We start from the raw sequence: 16414 nt of genomic DNA, 5'->3' as shown, positions 1-16414 counted from the left end.
ACCTCCCAACTAACTACTACTTGTGTTGTGTTGTCAAACATTTTAGCTACATTGAAAAGATGAATATTCCTCAAATAACTATGACATCTTAATCAAAATAAGACAATTTGACAAATTACAATCCCCCAGCTGTGAAATCCTTTGCTAGCAATGCAAAGATGATCGACTTGTAATAATAAGGTGAGTCTATACCCCAAGTATGAGGGTCCTCATGAGAATAAATGTAGGAGATAGAACCTGGACAAGATAATGTTTGGAAGGACAGAAAAACACAATGCTACATCCCCTCAGTTTCTGGTGAGGGATTCAAATGTTTATTTTTATTTGTATGTGGTTACCTAAGAAACATTCTGATAAAATCTGATTCGCTAGCAATCACTTTGAGTATGTCCACTGAATGTAAGATAATTTAGATTTTCAAGCATCATCTGCACCCTTACACACTGTAACAAAACAATACACAATGTATGGTTGATAAAGATTCCAGATCAATTATGTCCACTGAAACAGCTGCTACAAAACAACAGATGGTACACAAAAGATTCCCAGCAGCAGTAGCAAAGTGATAGTTGATGATGTACACTCTATCTCAAGTTTACAATCCTTACTCAGAATCAATTCCCCTCATAAAATAACACCCCCTTGATCCTGATGGCAAGATCACCACAAACACAAAATAGAGGACATCTCAAATTAATTAACAGGTATATATGCAATAGAAAGTAATCTAATCTGTGAATGTTCAGTCCAATCTGCATGTATGTACTCCAAAATTAGCTAAAACTTTAGTATTTTGTTACAAAAACAACCAAAATCCTTGATCCACTTGAAAGCATGGAAGCACCCTGTAAACATTATAGATGTATGTCAATACTGATGCAATGCAAAACAAATATCAATTTTGTGAAATCAGTAATTCTCAAAATATTGCTTGAATGATATTTTTACCCAAAAATCACTTTTTCAGAAAAGTTGGAAGAAAATTCATTTGATGTACTATTGAATTCATTCCAATTTGACTGTAATATGATTTTCAGGTCAATAAGAGTAGCAATGAAGTTTTTATATTAAATTTTTCCAAAATGCAAGGTCTTTAACCCAAAACTATAGCACAAAATAAAAATCAAAAATTCATGTAATCGTAATCTGTACGGTATAAGATGTCCTTAACTTCTACAATGCAACTATTTGACCGACTTGCATGTCCACTATATGATCAAACTATATACCAACTTTTTTTTGAGCAACAGACCTGAACATTAAACTTTGTCAACTAGATGTGACAGGATATATTGTCACCTAGATGTGACAGGATCTATTGTCACCTAGATGTGACCGATATATTGTCAGCTAGATGTGACAGGATCTATTGTCACTTAGATGTGACAGGATCTATTGTAACCTAGATGTGAGAGGATCTATAGTCACCTAGATGTGACAGGATCTATTGTCACCCAGATGTGACAGGATCTATTGTCACCCAGATGTGACAGGATCTATTGTCACCTAGATGTGAGAGGATCTATAGTCACCTAGATGTGACAGGATATATTGTCACCTAGATGTGACAGGATCTATTGTCACCTAGATGTGACAGGATCTATTGTCACCTAGATTTGATAGGATCTATTGTCACCCAGATGTGACAGGATCTATTGTCACCTAGATGTGACAGGATCTATTGTTGCCTAGATGTGACAGGATCTATTATTACCTAGATGTGACCGATATATTGCCAGCTGAATGTGACGTGATCTATTGTCATCTAGATGTGACAGGATCTATTGTAACCTAGATGTGACAGGATATATTGTCACCTTGATGTGACAGGATCTATTGTCACCTAGATGTGACAGGATCAATTATCACTTAGATGTGACAGGATCTATTGTCACCTAGATGTCACAGGATCTATTGTCACTTAGATGTGACAGGATATATTGTCAGCTAGATGTCACCGGATCTATTGTCACCTAGATGTGACAGGATATGTTGTCACCTAGATGTGACAGGATCTATTGTCACCTAGATGTGGCAGGATCTATTGTCACCCAGATGTGACAAGATATATATTGTCGCCTAGATTTGACAGGATATATTATTACCTAGATGTGACCGATATATTGCCAGCTGAATGTCAAAGGATCTATTGCTACCTAGATGGGACAGGATCTATTGTCACCTAAATGTGAGAGGATCTATAGTCACCTAGATGTGACAGGATCTATTGTCACCTAGATGTGACAGGATCTATTGTCACCTAGATGTGACAGGATCTATTGTCACCTAGATGTGACAGGATCTATTGTTGCCTAGATGTGACAGGATCTATTATTCCCTAGATGTGACCGATATATTGCCAGCTGAATGTCAAAGGATCTATTGCTACCTAGATGGGACAGGATCTATTGTCACCTAAATGTGACATGATCTATGTCATCTAGATGCGACAGGATCTATTGTAACCTAGATGTGACGGGATCTATTGTCACCTAGATGAGACAGGATCTATTGTCACCTAGATGAGACAGGATCTATTGTCACCTAGATGTGACAGGATCTATTGTCACCTAGATGTGACAGGATCTATTGTCACCTAGATGTGACAGGTTCTATTGTTGCCTAGATGTGACAGGATATATTATTACCTAGATGTGACCGATATATTGCCAGCTGAATGTCAAAGGATCTATTGCTACCTAGATGGGACAGGATCTATTGTCACCTAAATGTGACAGGATCTATTGTCATTTAGATGCGACAGGATCTATTGTAACCTAGATATGACAGGAGCTATTGTCACCTAGATGTGACAGGATCTATTGTAACCTAGATGTGACAGGATCTATTGTCACCTCGATGTGACAGGATCAATTATCACTTAGATGTGACAGGATCTATTGTCACTTAGATGTGACAGGATATATTGTCACCTAGATGTGACAGGATCTATTGTCACCTAGATGTGACAGGATCTATTGTTACCTAGATGTGACAGGATTTATTGCCGGCTAGATGTGACAGGATATATTGCCGGCTAGATGTGCCAGGATATATTGCTGACTAGATATAGATATAGATGTGACAGGATCTATTGCTGACTAGATGTGACAGGATCTATTGCTGACTAGATGTGACATGATCTAATGCTGACTAGATGTGACAGGATATATTGCTGACTAGATGTGACAGGATCTTTTGTCACCTAGATGTGACAGGATCTATTGTTGACTAGATGTGACAGGATCTATTGTTGACTAGATGTGACAGGATCTATTGCTGACTAGATGTGACAGGATCTATTGTTGACTAGATGTGACAGGATCTATTGTTGACTAGATGTGACAGGATCTATTGTTGACTAGATGTGACAGGATATATTACTCACTAGATGTGACAGGATCTATTGCTGACTAGATGTGACAGGATATATTGCCTGCTTCTTCAATAATAGAAATATTATTGCCGATCAGGTCCCTGATCATATTGGTGAACACAAATAGTAACATTATCTGATATATACACAGACATCTTTTTGAAGTTTTGTTCTTTTTAGACAATAAAAATGTATTACATTATAAAAGTTATTATTTATAAAAGTTACTGCAGTTACCAGTAACATGACATTTGCAGTTTATCAACACTTCCTTCTTGTAATCATGACTGGTAAATTATCATGTTTGATTACCGTCTTAACTATAGGCTTAAATTGGCTTAACTTAAGTATTTATCTGTATGTCATTAGATAACCACAAGGCTGTTCACATAATTGAAATGTTGACAAAATGCAAGAAGGATCAACTAGGAAGTTGGCTCAGTGTCAAAATTATCACATCAACAGCCTTCTGACTATAAAATGTCACGGACTATTGTAATTCAACTGGCGAACTTTTAACAAGCACAAAAAAAATAATAACAGTTCTTTAGAATCATTACAGATGTTCAGCTGAGTGGCCCTAGTCAAACTGGTGAACTTTAAAATATGTTTTTTCAAGATAAATGCCATGATACCCATCTTGGATTTGCCACAGTAGTAAGAACATTTAATCAGCACAATCTCAGGATCATTCATGGCCAGATTCAAATCAATCCCACATGTGAAAATTGAGAAGAATTTGCTAACGAAATCTATGATTGTGCAATCATGTTACAAAATGGCCACTACAGCTGCCATGTTGAACTTTTGTTCAGACCAAAAGATAAGAACATTTTGTCCACTTCTTTTCCATAATATCCTCACTAATTTTAAGCTCAACAATACTCATTGAACTTGAGAAAAAGTTAAAACTGTGTTTCACTGACTGTGAACAGCTACTCTACACCAATCAGTCCCCTGATTATCTCCCTTCCCTGTCAGTACCAATCAGTCTCCTGATTATCTCCCTTCCCTGTCAGTACTAATCAGTCCCCTGATTATCTCCCTTCTCTGTCAGTACCAATCAGTCTCCTGATTATCTCCCTTCCCTGTCAGTACCAATCAGTCCCCTGATTATCTCCCTTCCCTGTCTGTACCAATCAGTCCCCTGGTTATCTCCCTTCCCTGTCAGTACTAATCAGTCCCCTGATTATCTCCCTTCCCTGTCTGTACCAATCAGTCCCCTGGTTATCTCCCTTCCCTGTCAGTACCAATCAGTCTCCTGATTATCTCCCTTCTCTGTCAGTACCAATCAGTCCCCTGGTTATCTCCCTTCTCTGTCAGTACCAATCAGTCCCCTGACCATCTCCCTTCTCTGTCAGTACCAATCAGTCCCCTGGTTATCTCCCTTCCTTGTCAGAACTAATCAGTCCCCTGATTATCTCCCTTCCCTGTCAGTACCAATCAGTCCCCTGGTTATCTCCCTTCCCTGTCAGTACCAATCAGTCCCCTGTTTATCTCCCTTCCCTGTCAGTACCAATCAGTCCCCTGTTTATCTCCCTTCTATGTCAGTACCAATCAGTCCCCCGATTATCTCCCTTCCTTGTCAGTACCAATCAGTCCCCTGGTTATCTCCCTTCTATGTCTGTACTAATCAGTCCCCTGATTATATAATTATCTCCCTTCTACGTCTGTATCAATCAGTCCCCTGATTATCTCCCTTCCCTGTCAGTACCAATCAGTCCCCTGATTATCTCCCTTCCTTGTCAGTACCAATCAGTCCCCTGATTATCTCCCTTCCTTGTCAGTACTAATCAGTCCCCTGATTATCTCCCTTCCTTGTCAGTACCAATCAGTCCCCTGATTAGCTCCCTTCTCTGTCTGTACTAATCAGTCCCCTGATTATCTCCCTTCTACGTCTGTACCAATCAGTCCCCTGATTATCTCCCTTCCCTGTCAGTACCAATCAGTCCCCTGATTATCTCCCTTCCCTGTCAGTACCAATCAGTCCCCTGATTATCTCCCTTCTATGTCAGTACCAATCAGTCCCCTGATTATCTCCCTTCTATGTCTGTACCAATCAGTCCCCTGATTATCTCCCTTCCCTGTCAGTACCAATCAGTCCCCTGATTATCTCCCTTCTATGTCAGTACCAATCAGTCCCCTGATTATCTCCCTTCTACGTCTGTATCAATCAGTCCCCTGATTATCTCCCTTCCCTGTCAGTACTAATCAGTCCCCTGATTATCTCCCTTCCTTGTCTGTACTAATCAGCCCCCTGATTATCTCCCTTCCTTGTCTGTACTAATCAGCCCCCTGATTATCTCCCTTCCCTGTCTGTACTAATCAGCCCCCTGATTATCTCCCTTCCCTGTCTGTACTAATCAGTCCCCTGATTATCTCCCTTCTCTGTCTGTACTAAGCAGTCCCCTGATTAGCTCCCTTCCCTGTCTCAGACAAGCAGCACAGACACTTTTATCTTATTTCTAATGCATATTAACAAGACATTTGATACAAATGTATGGTAACGTAGGTCAGTGCATTTTGTCAAAATTGCCCCTTCTCCATATAAAATGCATTTTCAGAATAGAAATTCATATCCAAGTAAGCAGAGTTCAATGTATAAATTGATGCAAATAAACAGTGTTCAAATACACAGACAATGAAGGGGAAAATCTGGATCCAAGAATTCTATGCAAATTAAACCAGGTAATGCAAATAGTTGAAATAACCAATATGCAAATAAGTGGAATCCTCTGTAATAAGAAACTCAGACTGAATGATAAAATTCAGTGAACAACAATTCAGTAAGGGAAGAATAACTTGTGCCAACAAATCTCTTACAGTGTAGCTATGCTATTTTACTTGTCTGAAATTACCACTTTCAATAGTTTCTTATTCTTTCATATTTTTTTTAGTTACTTCAGTGATACTTGTTGTATTATTCAGAATTGAAAAAAACTTCAAATTTTATATGTGTACATTCCGAGAGTCACAATATATTAATGGTACACACAAACTGTGTATATGTAAGGCTTGTATATATAAAACACCCAGTTAAGTATAGCACAATTATGTAGTCAGGAACTGACAATAAAGTCACACAATTCCAGGTAGGTACACATTCTTCTGTGTAACTATATATAAACCAGGAAGTTCAAAACCGTAGACACACAAGAGGGTTTCGCCACCCATTTGTAAAGCCAATCAACTATCGGCACACCTGGTTTTTCTAAACTGCCAATAATTATCAATTCAAGCAGCCTTCGGCTTGTTCCTGGTTAGTGGTGTTCTACAGAATAGAGTTCTCGATTCTAACCAGTACTATTGATTGTAAGGTTACAACTCTCCCTATTCCCTTAGATCCATAATCCTAAGGGGTGAAACAATACACTCACACTACAATACATATTGTCATACAGACTCACACTACAATACATATTGTCATATAGACTCACACTACAATACATATTGTCATACACACTCACACTATAATACATATTGTCATACACACTCACGCTACAATACATATTGTCATACACATTCACGCTACAATACATATTGTCATACAGACTCACGCTACAATACATATTGTCATACAGACTCACACTACAATACATATTGTCATACACACTCACACTACAATACATATTGTCATACACACTCACACTACAATACATATTGTCATACACACTCACACTACAATAAATATTGTCATACACACTCACACTACAATACATATTGTCATACACACTCACACTACAATACATATTGTCATACACATTCACGCTACAATACATATTGTCATACAGACTCACACTACAATACATATTGTCATACAGACTCACTACAATACATATTGTCATACACACTCACACTACAATACATATTGTCATACACACTCACGCTACAATAAATATTGTAATACACATTCACGCTACAATACATATTGTCATACACACTCACGCTACAATACATATTGCAATATATTTTGAATAACAATTCTTTGTGCTCAACTAAGAAATTAACTGAATAAAAGACTTTAACATGCTTTTATTGTAATTAAAAATCAAACACTTTCAAAATAACATTATTGTCAGTATAAAGTAATACTACATACATACAACTGTTATTTTTAACCGTTTATATTGATTTACTTATACAGGGTCTGTGTCCTGTGTAAAAACTGCCCTCAAGTTATCAAACATCAATATACATGTACACGTAATGCAGATCTTTAAATGACTATATATTTGTGTAAACAGTACATGCTGTTACCATTATAAAGTGACATCAATATGACGGTCAGTAGGGTCCACATTACAGTAAGCTACTGATATTGTGGTAGCATTAAGGTACCGTATTTTACCGGGTATAAGCCCAGGGGGCTAGTGCACTGAAAAGGGGTAAAAGTCGGGGTGGGCTTATCCCCAGATAAGACCCTATGCAAGAGTGGTAAAAAATTGGTCGCCATCTGATTATACTACAAAAGGGGATAGCCTGATCTACATCAATGATCTGTGACTGATTTTTTTTTTTTAAATAATGCAATACATCGTTTATTTCATTCAGATCTTGTCAACAAATTGCAGGTTATATAAATGTAAGTTACAAGGTTCGGAAAATGTGTTCAGTCACGGCATAATTTGTGAAGACAAATAAGAATGTATGAACCATTTTCTCATCGTTTTATTTTCTAACAAGTAGATAAAGGTGCTAAGAACTAGGAAGTATTTTGTAGAACATGTACTGTACATCTGTCTACTGGTATGTACATGTATATAACTTGAACTAAGTCTACGGTAGACTACACTCGCTTCATGAACAATACTGATAAAGTCTGAACTTTGCATAATGTGGCACGAACAACTGATTTGTTCCACTGTATGTGTGGATTTGTTCCACTGTATGTGTGGATTTGTTTTATTGTATGGGTGGATTTGTTCCACTGTATGTGTGGATATGTTCCACTGTATGTGTGGATTTGTTCCACTGTATGTGTGGATTTGCTCCATTGTATGTGTGGATTTGTTCCACTGTATGTGTGGATTTGCTCCATTGTATGTGTGGATTTGTTCCATTGTATGTGTGGATTTGTTCCACTGTATGTGTGGATTTGTTCCACTGTATGTGTGGATTTGTTCCACTGTATGTGTGGATTTGTTCCATTGTATGTGTGGATTTGTTTTATTGTATGTGTGGATTTGTTCCATTGTATGTGTGGATTTGTTCCACTGTATGTGTGGATTTGTTTTATTGTATGTGTGGATTTGTTCCACTGTATGTGTGGATTTGTTCCACTGTATGTGTGGATTTGTTTTATTGTATGGGTGGATTTGTTCCACTGTATGTGTGGATTTGTTCCACTGTATGTGTGGATTTGTTCCACTGTATGTGTGGATTTGTTCCACTGTATGTGTGGATTTGTTCCACTGTATGTGTGGATTTGTTTTATTGTATGGGTGGATTTGTTCCATTGTATGTGTGGATATGTTCCACTGTATGTGTGGATTTGTTCCATTGTATGTGTGGATTTGTTGCATTGTATGTGTGGATTTGTTCCATTGTATGTGTGGATTTGTTCCATTGTATGTGTGGATTTGTTCCATTGTATGTGTGGATTTGTTTTATTGTATGTGTGGATTTGTTCCATTGTATGTGTGGATTTGTTTTATTGTATGTGTGGATTTGCTCCATTGTATGTGTGGATTTGTTCCACTGTATGTGTGGATTTGTTCCATTGTATGTGTGGATTTGTTCCATTGTATGTGTGGATTTGTTCCATTGTATGTGTGGATTTGCTCCATTGTATGTGTGGATTTGCTCCATTGTATGTGTGGATTTGTTCCATTGTATGTGTGGATTTGTTTTATTGTATGTGAGGATTTGCTCCAGTGTATGTGTGGATTTGCTCCATTGTTTGTGTGGACTTGTATATATGTAGATGTGTAACAGAACAATAGAATGGACAAGTGTTAAAGTAAAACCAATGATGAGCAGACATTATTTCATAGCTTATGGAATTCCAATATTGAAAATACCTCTACAAGAAGTTTGAAGATTCTAAATTATTCAAAATAAATTACATTTTCATGAAATTAATTTGGAAACAAATATTATATGTTGCTTAACATACCAGATACCGGGATTTTAATTTCTCAAATATGTATATATACACTTTATAGAGTAGAATATGAGGTTTTTCCTGGGGTAAGCTTGAGACATTCAAACAGAATTTCAGATAACATGATAATATCGCTCAAATGAGATTATAATCTGGTCAGTTAAAATTATCCCAGTGTCAAATATAACTCAAATAAGGTTAAAACTGGTCAGTTAAAAGTATCCCAGTGTCAAATATAACTCAAATAAGGTTATAATCTGGTCAGTTAAAAGTATCACAGTGTCAAATATAACTCAAATAAGGTTATTATCTAGTCAGTTAAAAGTATCACAGTGTCAAATATAACTCAAATAAGGTTATAATCTGGTCAGTTAAAAGTATCACAGTGTCAAATATAACTCAAATAAGGTTAAAACTGGTCAGTTAAAAGTATCCCAGTGTCAAATATAACTCAAATAAGGTTAAAACTGGTCAGTTAAAAGTATCACAGTGTCAAATATAACTCAAATGAGGTTATAATCTGGTCAGTTAAAAGTATCCCAGTGTCAAATATAACTCAAATAAGGTTATAATCTGGTCAGTTAAAGGTATCACAGTGTCAAATATAACTCAAATAAGGTTATAATCTGGTCAGTTAAAAGTATCACAGTGTCAAATATAACTCAAATGAGGTTATAATCTGGTCAGTTAAAAGTATCACAGTGTCAAATATAACTCAAATGAGGTTATAATCTGGTCAGTTAAAAGTATCACAGTGTCATGTATCACTGAACTAGGGTAGCACAGGTTATACACCAGTGCCACATTTCATCAGCTTTCAGACCTCCACGTATCACTAGAAATGTTCTATTATCATGCATACTATATCTGATCACTATCAAATTGACATCCATACAAACAGTCTATGTTTTGCCTAAGGCCATTTTAGCCATTACTTCCAAATCAGCTATTTCATTCTTCAAACATTATTGTTAACATCTAAAAATAACAATAAAGTAATGAAGTTTGAAATTTTAGATGGAATTGAATATTTTCATTATCATTACATGTCTACACTGTATATGCACTGACGTTAATATAAATAATGTACAATACCACCTACACATATATCTACAGTACCACCTACACATATATCTACAGTACCACCTACACATGTACATACAGTACCACCTACACATGTACCTACAGTACCACCTACATATGTACCTACAATACCACCTACACATGTACATACAGTACCACGTACACATGTACATACAGTACCACCTACACATGTACCTACAGTACCACGTACACATGTACCTACAGTACCACGTACACATGTACCTACAGTACCACCTACACCTACACATGTACATACAGTACCACCTACACATATATCTACAGTACCACCTACACATGTACATACAGTACCACCTACACATGTACATACAGTACCACCTACACATGTACATACAGTACCACCTACACATGTACCTACAGTACCACCTACACATGTACATACAGTACCACCTACACATGTACCTACAGTACCACCTACACATGTACATACAGTACCACCTACACATGTACATACAGTACCACCTACACATGTACATACAGTACCACCTACACATATATCTACAATACCACCTACACATGTACCTACAGTACCACCTACACATGTACCTACAGTACCACCTACACATGTACCTACAGTACCACCTACACATGTACATACAGTACCACCTACACATGTACATACAGTACCACCTACACATGTACATACAGTACCACCTACACATGTACCTACAGTACCACCTACACATGTACCTACAGTACCACCTACACATGTACCTACAGTACCACCTACACATGTACATATAGTACCACCTACACATGTACATACAGTACCACCTACACATGTACATACAGTACCACCTACACATGTACATACAGTACCACCTACACATGTACATACAGTACCACCTACACATGTACGTACAGTACCACCTACGCATGTACATACAGTATCACCTACACATGTACATACAGTACCACCTACACATGTACATACAGTACCACCTACACATGTACATACAGTACCACCTACACATGTACTTACAGTACCACCTACACATGTACATACAGTACAACCTACACATGTACATACAGTACCACCTACACATGTACTTACAGTACCACCTACACATGTACCTACAGTACCACCTACACATATATCTACAGTACCACCTACACATGTACCTACAGTACCACCTACACATGTACCTACAGTACCACCTACATATGTACATACAGTACCACCTACACATGTACATACAGTACCACCTACACATGTACCTACAGTACCACGTACACATGTACATACAGTACCACCTACACATATATCTACAGTACCACCTACACATGTACATACAGTACCACCTACACATGTACCTACAGTACCACCTACACATGTACATACAGTACCACCTACACATGTACCTACAGTACCACCTACACATGTACATACAGTACCACCTACACATGTACCTACAGTACCACCTACACATGTACCTACAGTACCACGTACACATGTACATACAGTACCACCTACACATGTACATACAGTACCACCTACACATGTACATACAGTACCACCTACACATGTACCTACAGTACCACCTACACATGTACCTACAGTACCACCTACACATGTACATACAGTACCACCTACACATGTACATACAGTACCACCTACACATGTACATACAGTACCACCTACACATGTACATACAGTACCACCTACACATGTACCTACAGTACCACCTACACATGTACATACAGTACCACCTACACATGTACATACAGTACCACCTACATATTTTTGGTGAATGTATGTTTCCAACTCAACAGGATTATCAATAACAAATGATCATACTACAAACCTGACTGAAGTTCATTCTTCCTAGCAAATTCATATCTAGAAATTGATTTGTCACCAGTAGATTTATAGACAATGGATAGATGTATACACAGACAACCTTTAAACAAAATATCTAATACTTTCTTTAATTTTTCCTGCAGAAAAATGAAAGTTAGATATCACAATTTTCTTTTTGTCCTGTAAAATCTATTTCATGTGGCCTCTCATTTGGAGTGATGTTCAATCTTTATTTCAAATGCCTCCAAACACATCAACTTTGACCTCATATGCATGAAGAATATTGCCTATCAAAATATAGAAATTCAATAGATAGAAATCCTTATTAGTTTTAAAATAAGTTAACAATTTCATTAGAAAAAATATAAGTTTACTAGTTGAGGTAAAAAGAACTACTTGTCAAAGTTCACCTAACCCTACTTATCAGTGACATCATCTTACCTATCATCAGATCTTGCCCACCAACCAAACTATGTTACATAACAAATAGCCATTACAATATGCTGTTGTGTCTATCTAGGCGTTACACTGACCAATAAAGCTATGCAACAGACATTAATGTGTTGTAGTGTCTGGCTGATCCACTCCTTAGATAAACCTGACAACGGGATTATAGGAGTGACCACAGGGAAAAAACCACCCACACTCCTTTTTATTTACAACATGACCTGACCAGAAATCCAACAAACTTAACTTACAAATGTATACATTAACTGTAAAACTTTGGTAATAATGTGTAATTAATTTCAACCAGTTGTTTATATCTAATGACCATGCGAAATGTCAGTATAGACAAGATATATTCTGACAAACACATCTATGACCAAAAGTCAATTATGAACTTTATAATATATACTGTCCTAATCAGTATATGGATTTCATTTAAATGCTTTGAAAAATGTACGTGTATTCTTGGCTATAACTAAGACATTCCACTGTCAAATTCAATGATCACATGCAAAACATACTACATTGATTTTAATCATATATTTGAACACTAAGCTGTTAATTACATTTTCATTCATCTAGTGGTGTAATGCTAGGTTGACTTATCGATGTATTGCGATTGCTTTGTTCCTGATAGCAACAGGTCGATAGTATATTTTCAAGTCACAGTATGCGGATATAATTAATGCTTCGTTTCTAACGGAACTAAATTTAAGACTCCAGTTGTGTGTTTTGTGCTATGCTGAAAAAGTTGTTTTTTTTCTTAAACCAAGTACATATGACTACTGTTGCTGAAAAAGTTAAGTTTTTGTTTTAAACCAAGTACATATGACTACTGTACAGTACACTTGTTAAGTAATAAAATAGAATTTATCAGATGGTGACTTATCATTATCATTGTTATGCAATAAAACAAATATTCCATGGCTTACTGTGCTTTAGTCAAGTATATTTGCCCCTCGGTGGTGGTAACCAAGAAGTGTTATATTGCACGAGGCAGAGTGCAATATAACATTTACTGATTTACACCACCTCGGGTCAAAAATTCTGGACCAGGGCACAGCAAGCCAAAGAATATTTGTATTTTATGTATTATAGATATATACATGTATATTAGTTCCATATATATTTTTTTTCTTCTGATGCAATATTTGACTGATGCAAGATCTCCATCACAAAACATTGCCCTTTAGAAAAAAACATTTTAAATGCTGATTATTATAAAAGCAACTTTTTTTTTCCAAAGCATACATTTAACCATTTTTTTATATGATGGTTAAATTAAAGGTTTATAGCAACTTCACGTCCTCTGCTGGTGTTTTATTAGACACATCATTTTATGGTACATCTGAACAGTCGATACTAAACCTAATATAGTAGTACCAGAACCATGTGGGCTGGGTGTTATTAGTCTGGATATATTAGGTATTGGATCATAAAATAACCTCACTTCAGTTATTTCATAACCGCATGAACACAACATTCTAGCTTACATGTAGATGTAAGTGTGGTGCACAACAAAGGACAATGTAAACAAAACTGGCTGGGGTATTTACAACAAACAAAACAGTAAAACTAGTTAACATAACAGCCTAATACACTATTTATACACATTGTGTAAATAAAAAAAATGGGCTTTGTTACTACATGTGAAACATCGAAACGGTAAATGTATTCTGTATTTGAACATGTGCAGTCAAACAGAAAGTAGGTACAGTAGTGTATGACAACACCAGTTGCAGTGGATTCGAACATCATCCATCTCCGACAATCACGCATATTTACATTAAGATCTCAATAGCTTCAGATTATAGCAAAACGTAGTAATACTTGTAAATAATTTCTTAAAACTTACCACACATTTTGGATCTGTATAAAAACACAACGAACGTCTGATACACGTGTGTCCGTCTACTAACTGTCAAGCAATGCCACGTTACGGCATTTTCTGTCGCTTATAAACTTGAAAATATTTGAATAATGGGGTCGCGTAAGGTTTCACTTCCGGGTCGAGAACAATGTGCCTGTATACGTACTATGAGTTATAAAATACGGACGTCATTGGTTTGGGACGTGGTTACAAACAAAAATCCTAATATTTTTTGAAGACCCGTAATCCATATGACTTATATGGTAAATAAATAAGGAGTGTAAGATTGACATAACCTGACCAACGATAACATTTTTTATTTCTAAAAAATCGGATCTGTTTTGACAGAGATCTAGATAGTGTATACATGTATCGTAGGTCTAGTCTCCGGTTTTGGAACCATTTAAATGTATTATATGTCTTTAGGCCTATACGCTGACAGAACATTGGTTATATAACATGTTAGACGAAACCGTGTGACGTCATAAACGAGTCAAAATGACTCGTCTTATGGTCACCTGTCGCAGCGACCGCTAGTAGTGTACCTTATAGCGACTCACCGTTCAGAAACGGTCCAAATGTACCTATAATACGTGACCATTTGTCATTAATTCAATACAATGTATTGTGTAGGGCTAACCCCGCTAGGAACCAATTGCAAGAGTGACTGGGGCGGGACACGAGAGATGACTCGGTTAGAAACCAGCTAGGAGTGACAGGATACGGGAGATCGGGCTCGGCTAGGAACCAGGAGTAACTAGGGCGGGACACGGGAGGTCGGGCTCGGCTAGGAACCAGGAGTAATTAGGGCGGGACACGGGAGATGATCCAGGAAGCTGGTTTGTACCCCTCCTGTGTACGCCATCACGCCAAATTAACATATATTCAAATAATTGAACTTATCTTCAAATATTTGAAGATAGATTCAATTCAATTAAAGATAAGTTTAATTCAATTAGAGATAGGTTCAATTTAATTAGAGATAGGTTCAATTCAATTAGAGATAGGTACAATTCTATTAAAGATAGGTTTTAATCAGACTAATTGAACCTATCTTCAATTGATTTGAACTCATCTCTATCTTCAATTACGAACAAATAGGGAAAAGGGACGAATTAAAGATAGGTTCAATTGAATTAAAGATAGGTGCAATTGATTTAAAGATAGGTCCAATTGAATTGAAGATAGGTTTAATTTAATTAAGGATACATGTATGTTGTATTTTAAGATAGGTTTAATTCAATTAGAGATAGGTTCAATTAAATTAGAGATAGGTTCAATTCAATTAGAGATAGGTCCAATTAAATTAGAGATATGTTAAATTCAATTAGAGAACGTTCAATTCAATTAGAGATAGGTTCAATTCAATTGAAGATGCATGTAGGTTCAATTTAATTAAAGATAGATTCAATTCAATTGTACCTATATTTAAATAATTAAAGATAGGTACAAATAATTGGACCTATCTTCAATTGAATTGAACCTATCTTCAAATAATTGAAGATAGGTTCAATTAATTGAATATATGTTAATTTGGCGTTCCATATTTCTTTAACAGGAATTATCTATTCCATGCCCCTCCCCAGTTACTTCGATTCTACTGTATAGAAATAACTGGGATGAGGCATGGTATAGTGTAACTTTGAAGGGACATCCTAGAACAGCTACGTACGGAAACTTACTAATTACGCACAG

At 36.6% G+C, this 16414-nt stretch overlaps 1 protein-coding gene across 10 annotated transcripts in view; it reads right to left on the bottom strand.

Annotated features, from left to right (window-relative positions):
• The window catches only part of LOC117323077 (glutamine--fructose-6-phosphate aminotransferase [isomerizing] 2-like), a 103447-nt gene extending 88630 nt beyond the window's left edge, over nucleotides 1-14817 (bottom strand). For all 10 annotated transcript variants that reach the window (XR_004531649.1, XR_004531648.1, XM_033878117.1 and 7 more), the window contains exon 1: nucleotides 14705-14817. Coding sequence is in view for 8 of the 10 variants with exons in the window: in XM_033878117.1 (XP_033734008.1) it covers nucleotides 14705-14711 (7 nt within the window). In the remaining 2 variants the exon portion in view is untranslated. The remainder of the gene's footprint in view (nucleotides 1-14704) is intronic.
• Nucleotides 14818-16414: the final 1597 nt, after the last annotated feature.

This window comes from Pecten maximus, chromosome 1 (assembly GCF_902652985.1).
Source record: "Pecten maximus chromosome 1, xPecMax1.1, whole genome shotgun sequence".
NCBI lineage: Eukaryota > Metazoa > Mollusca > Bivalvia > Pectinida > Pectinidae > Pecten > Pecten maximus.
Note: the sequence above shows the minus strand (reverse complement) of the source record. Positions and strands in the feature narration are given on the sequence as shown.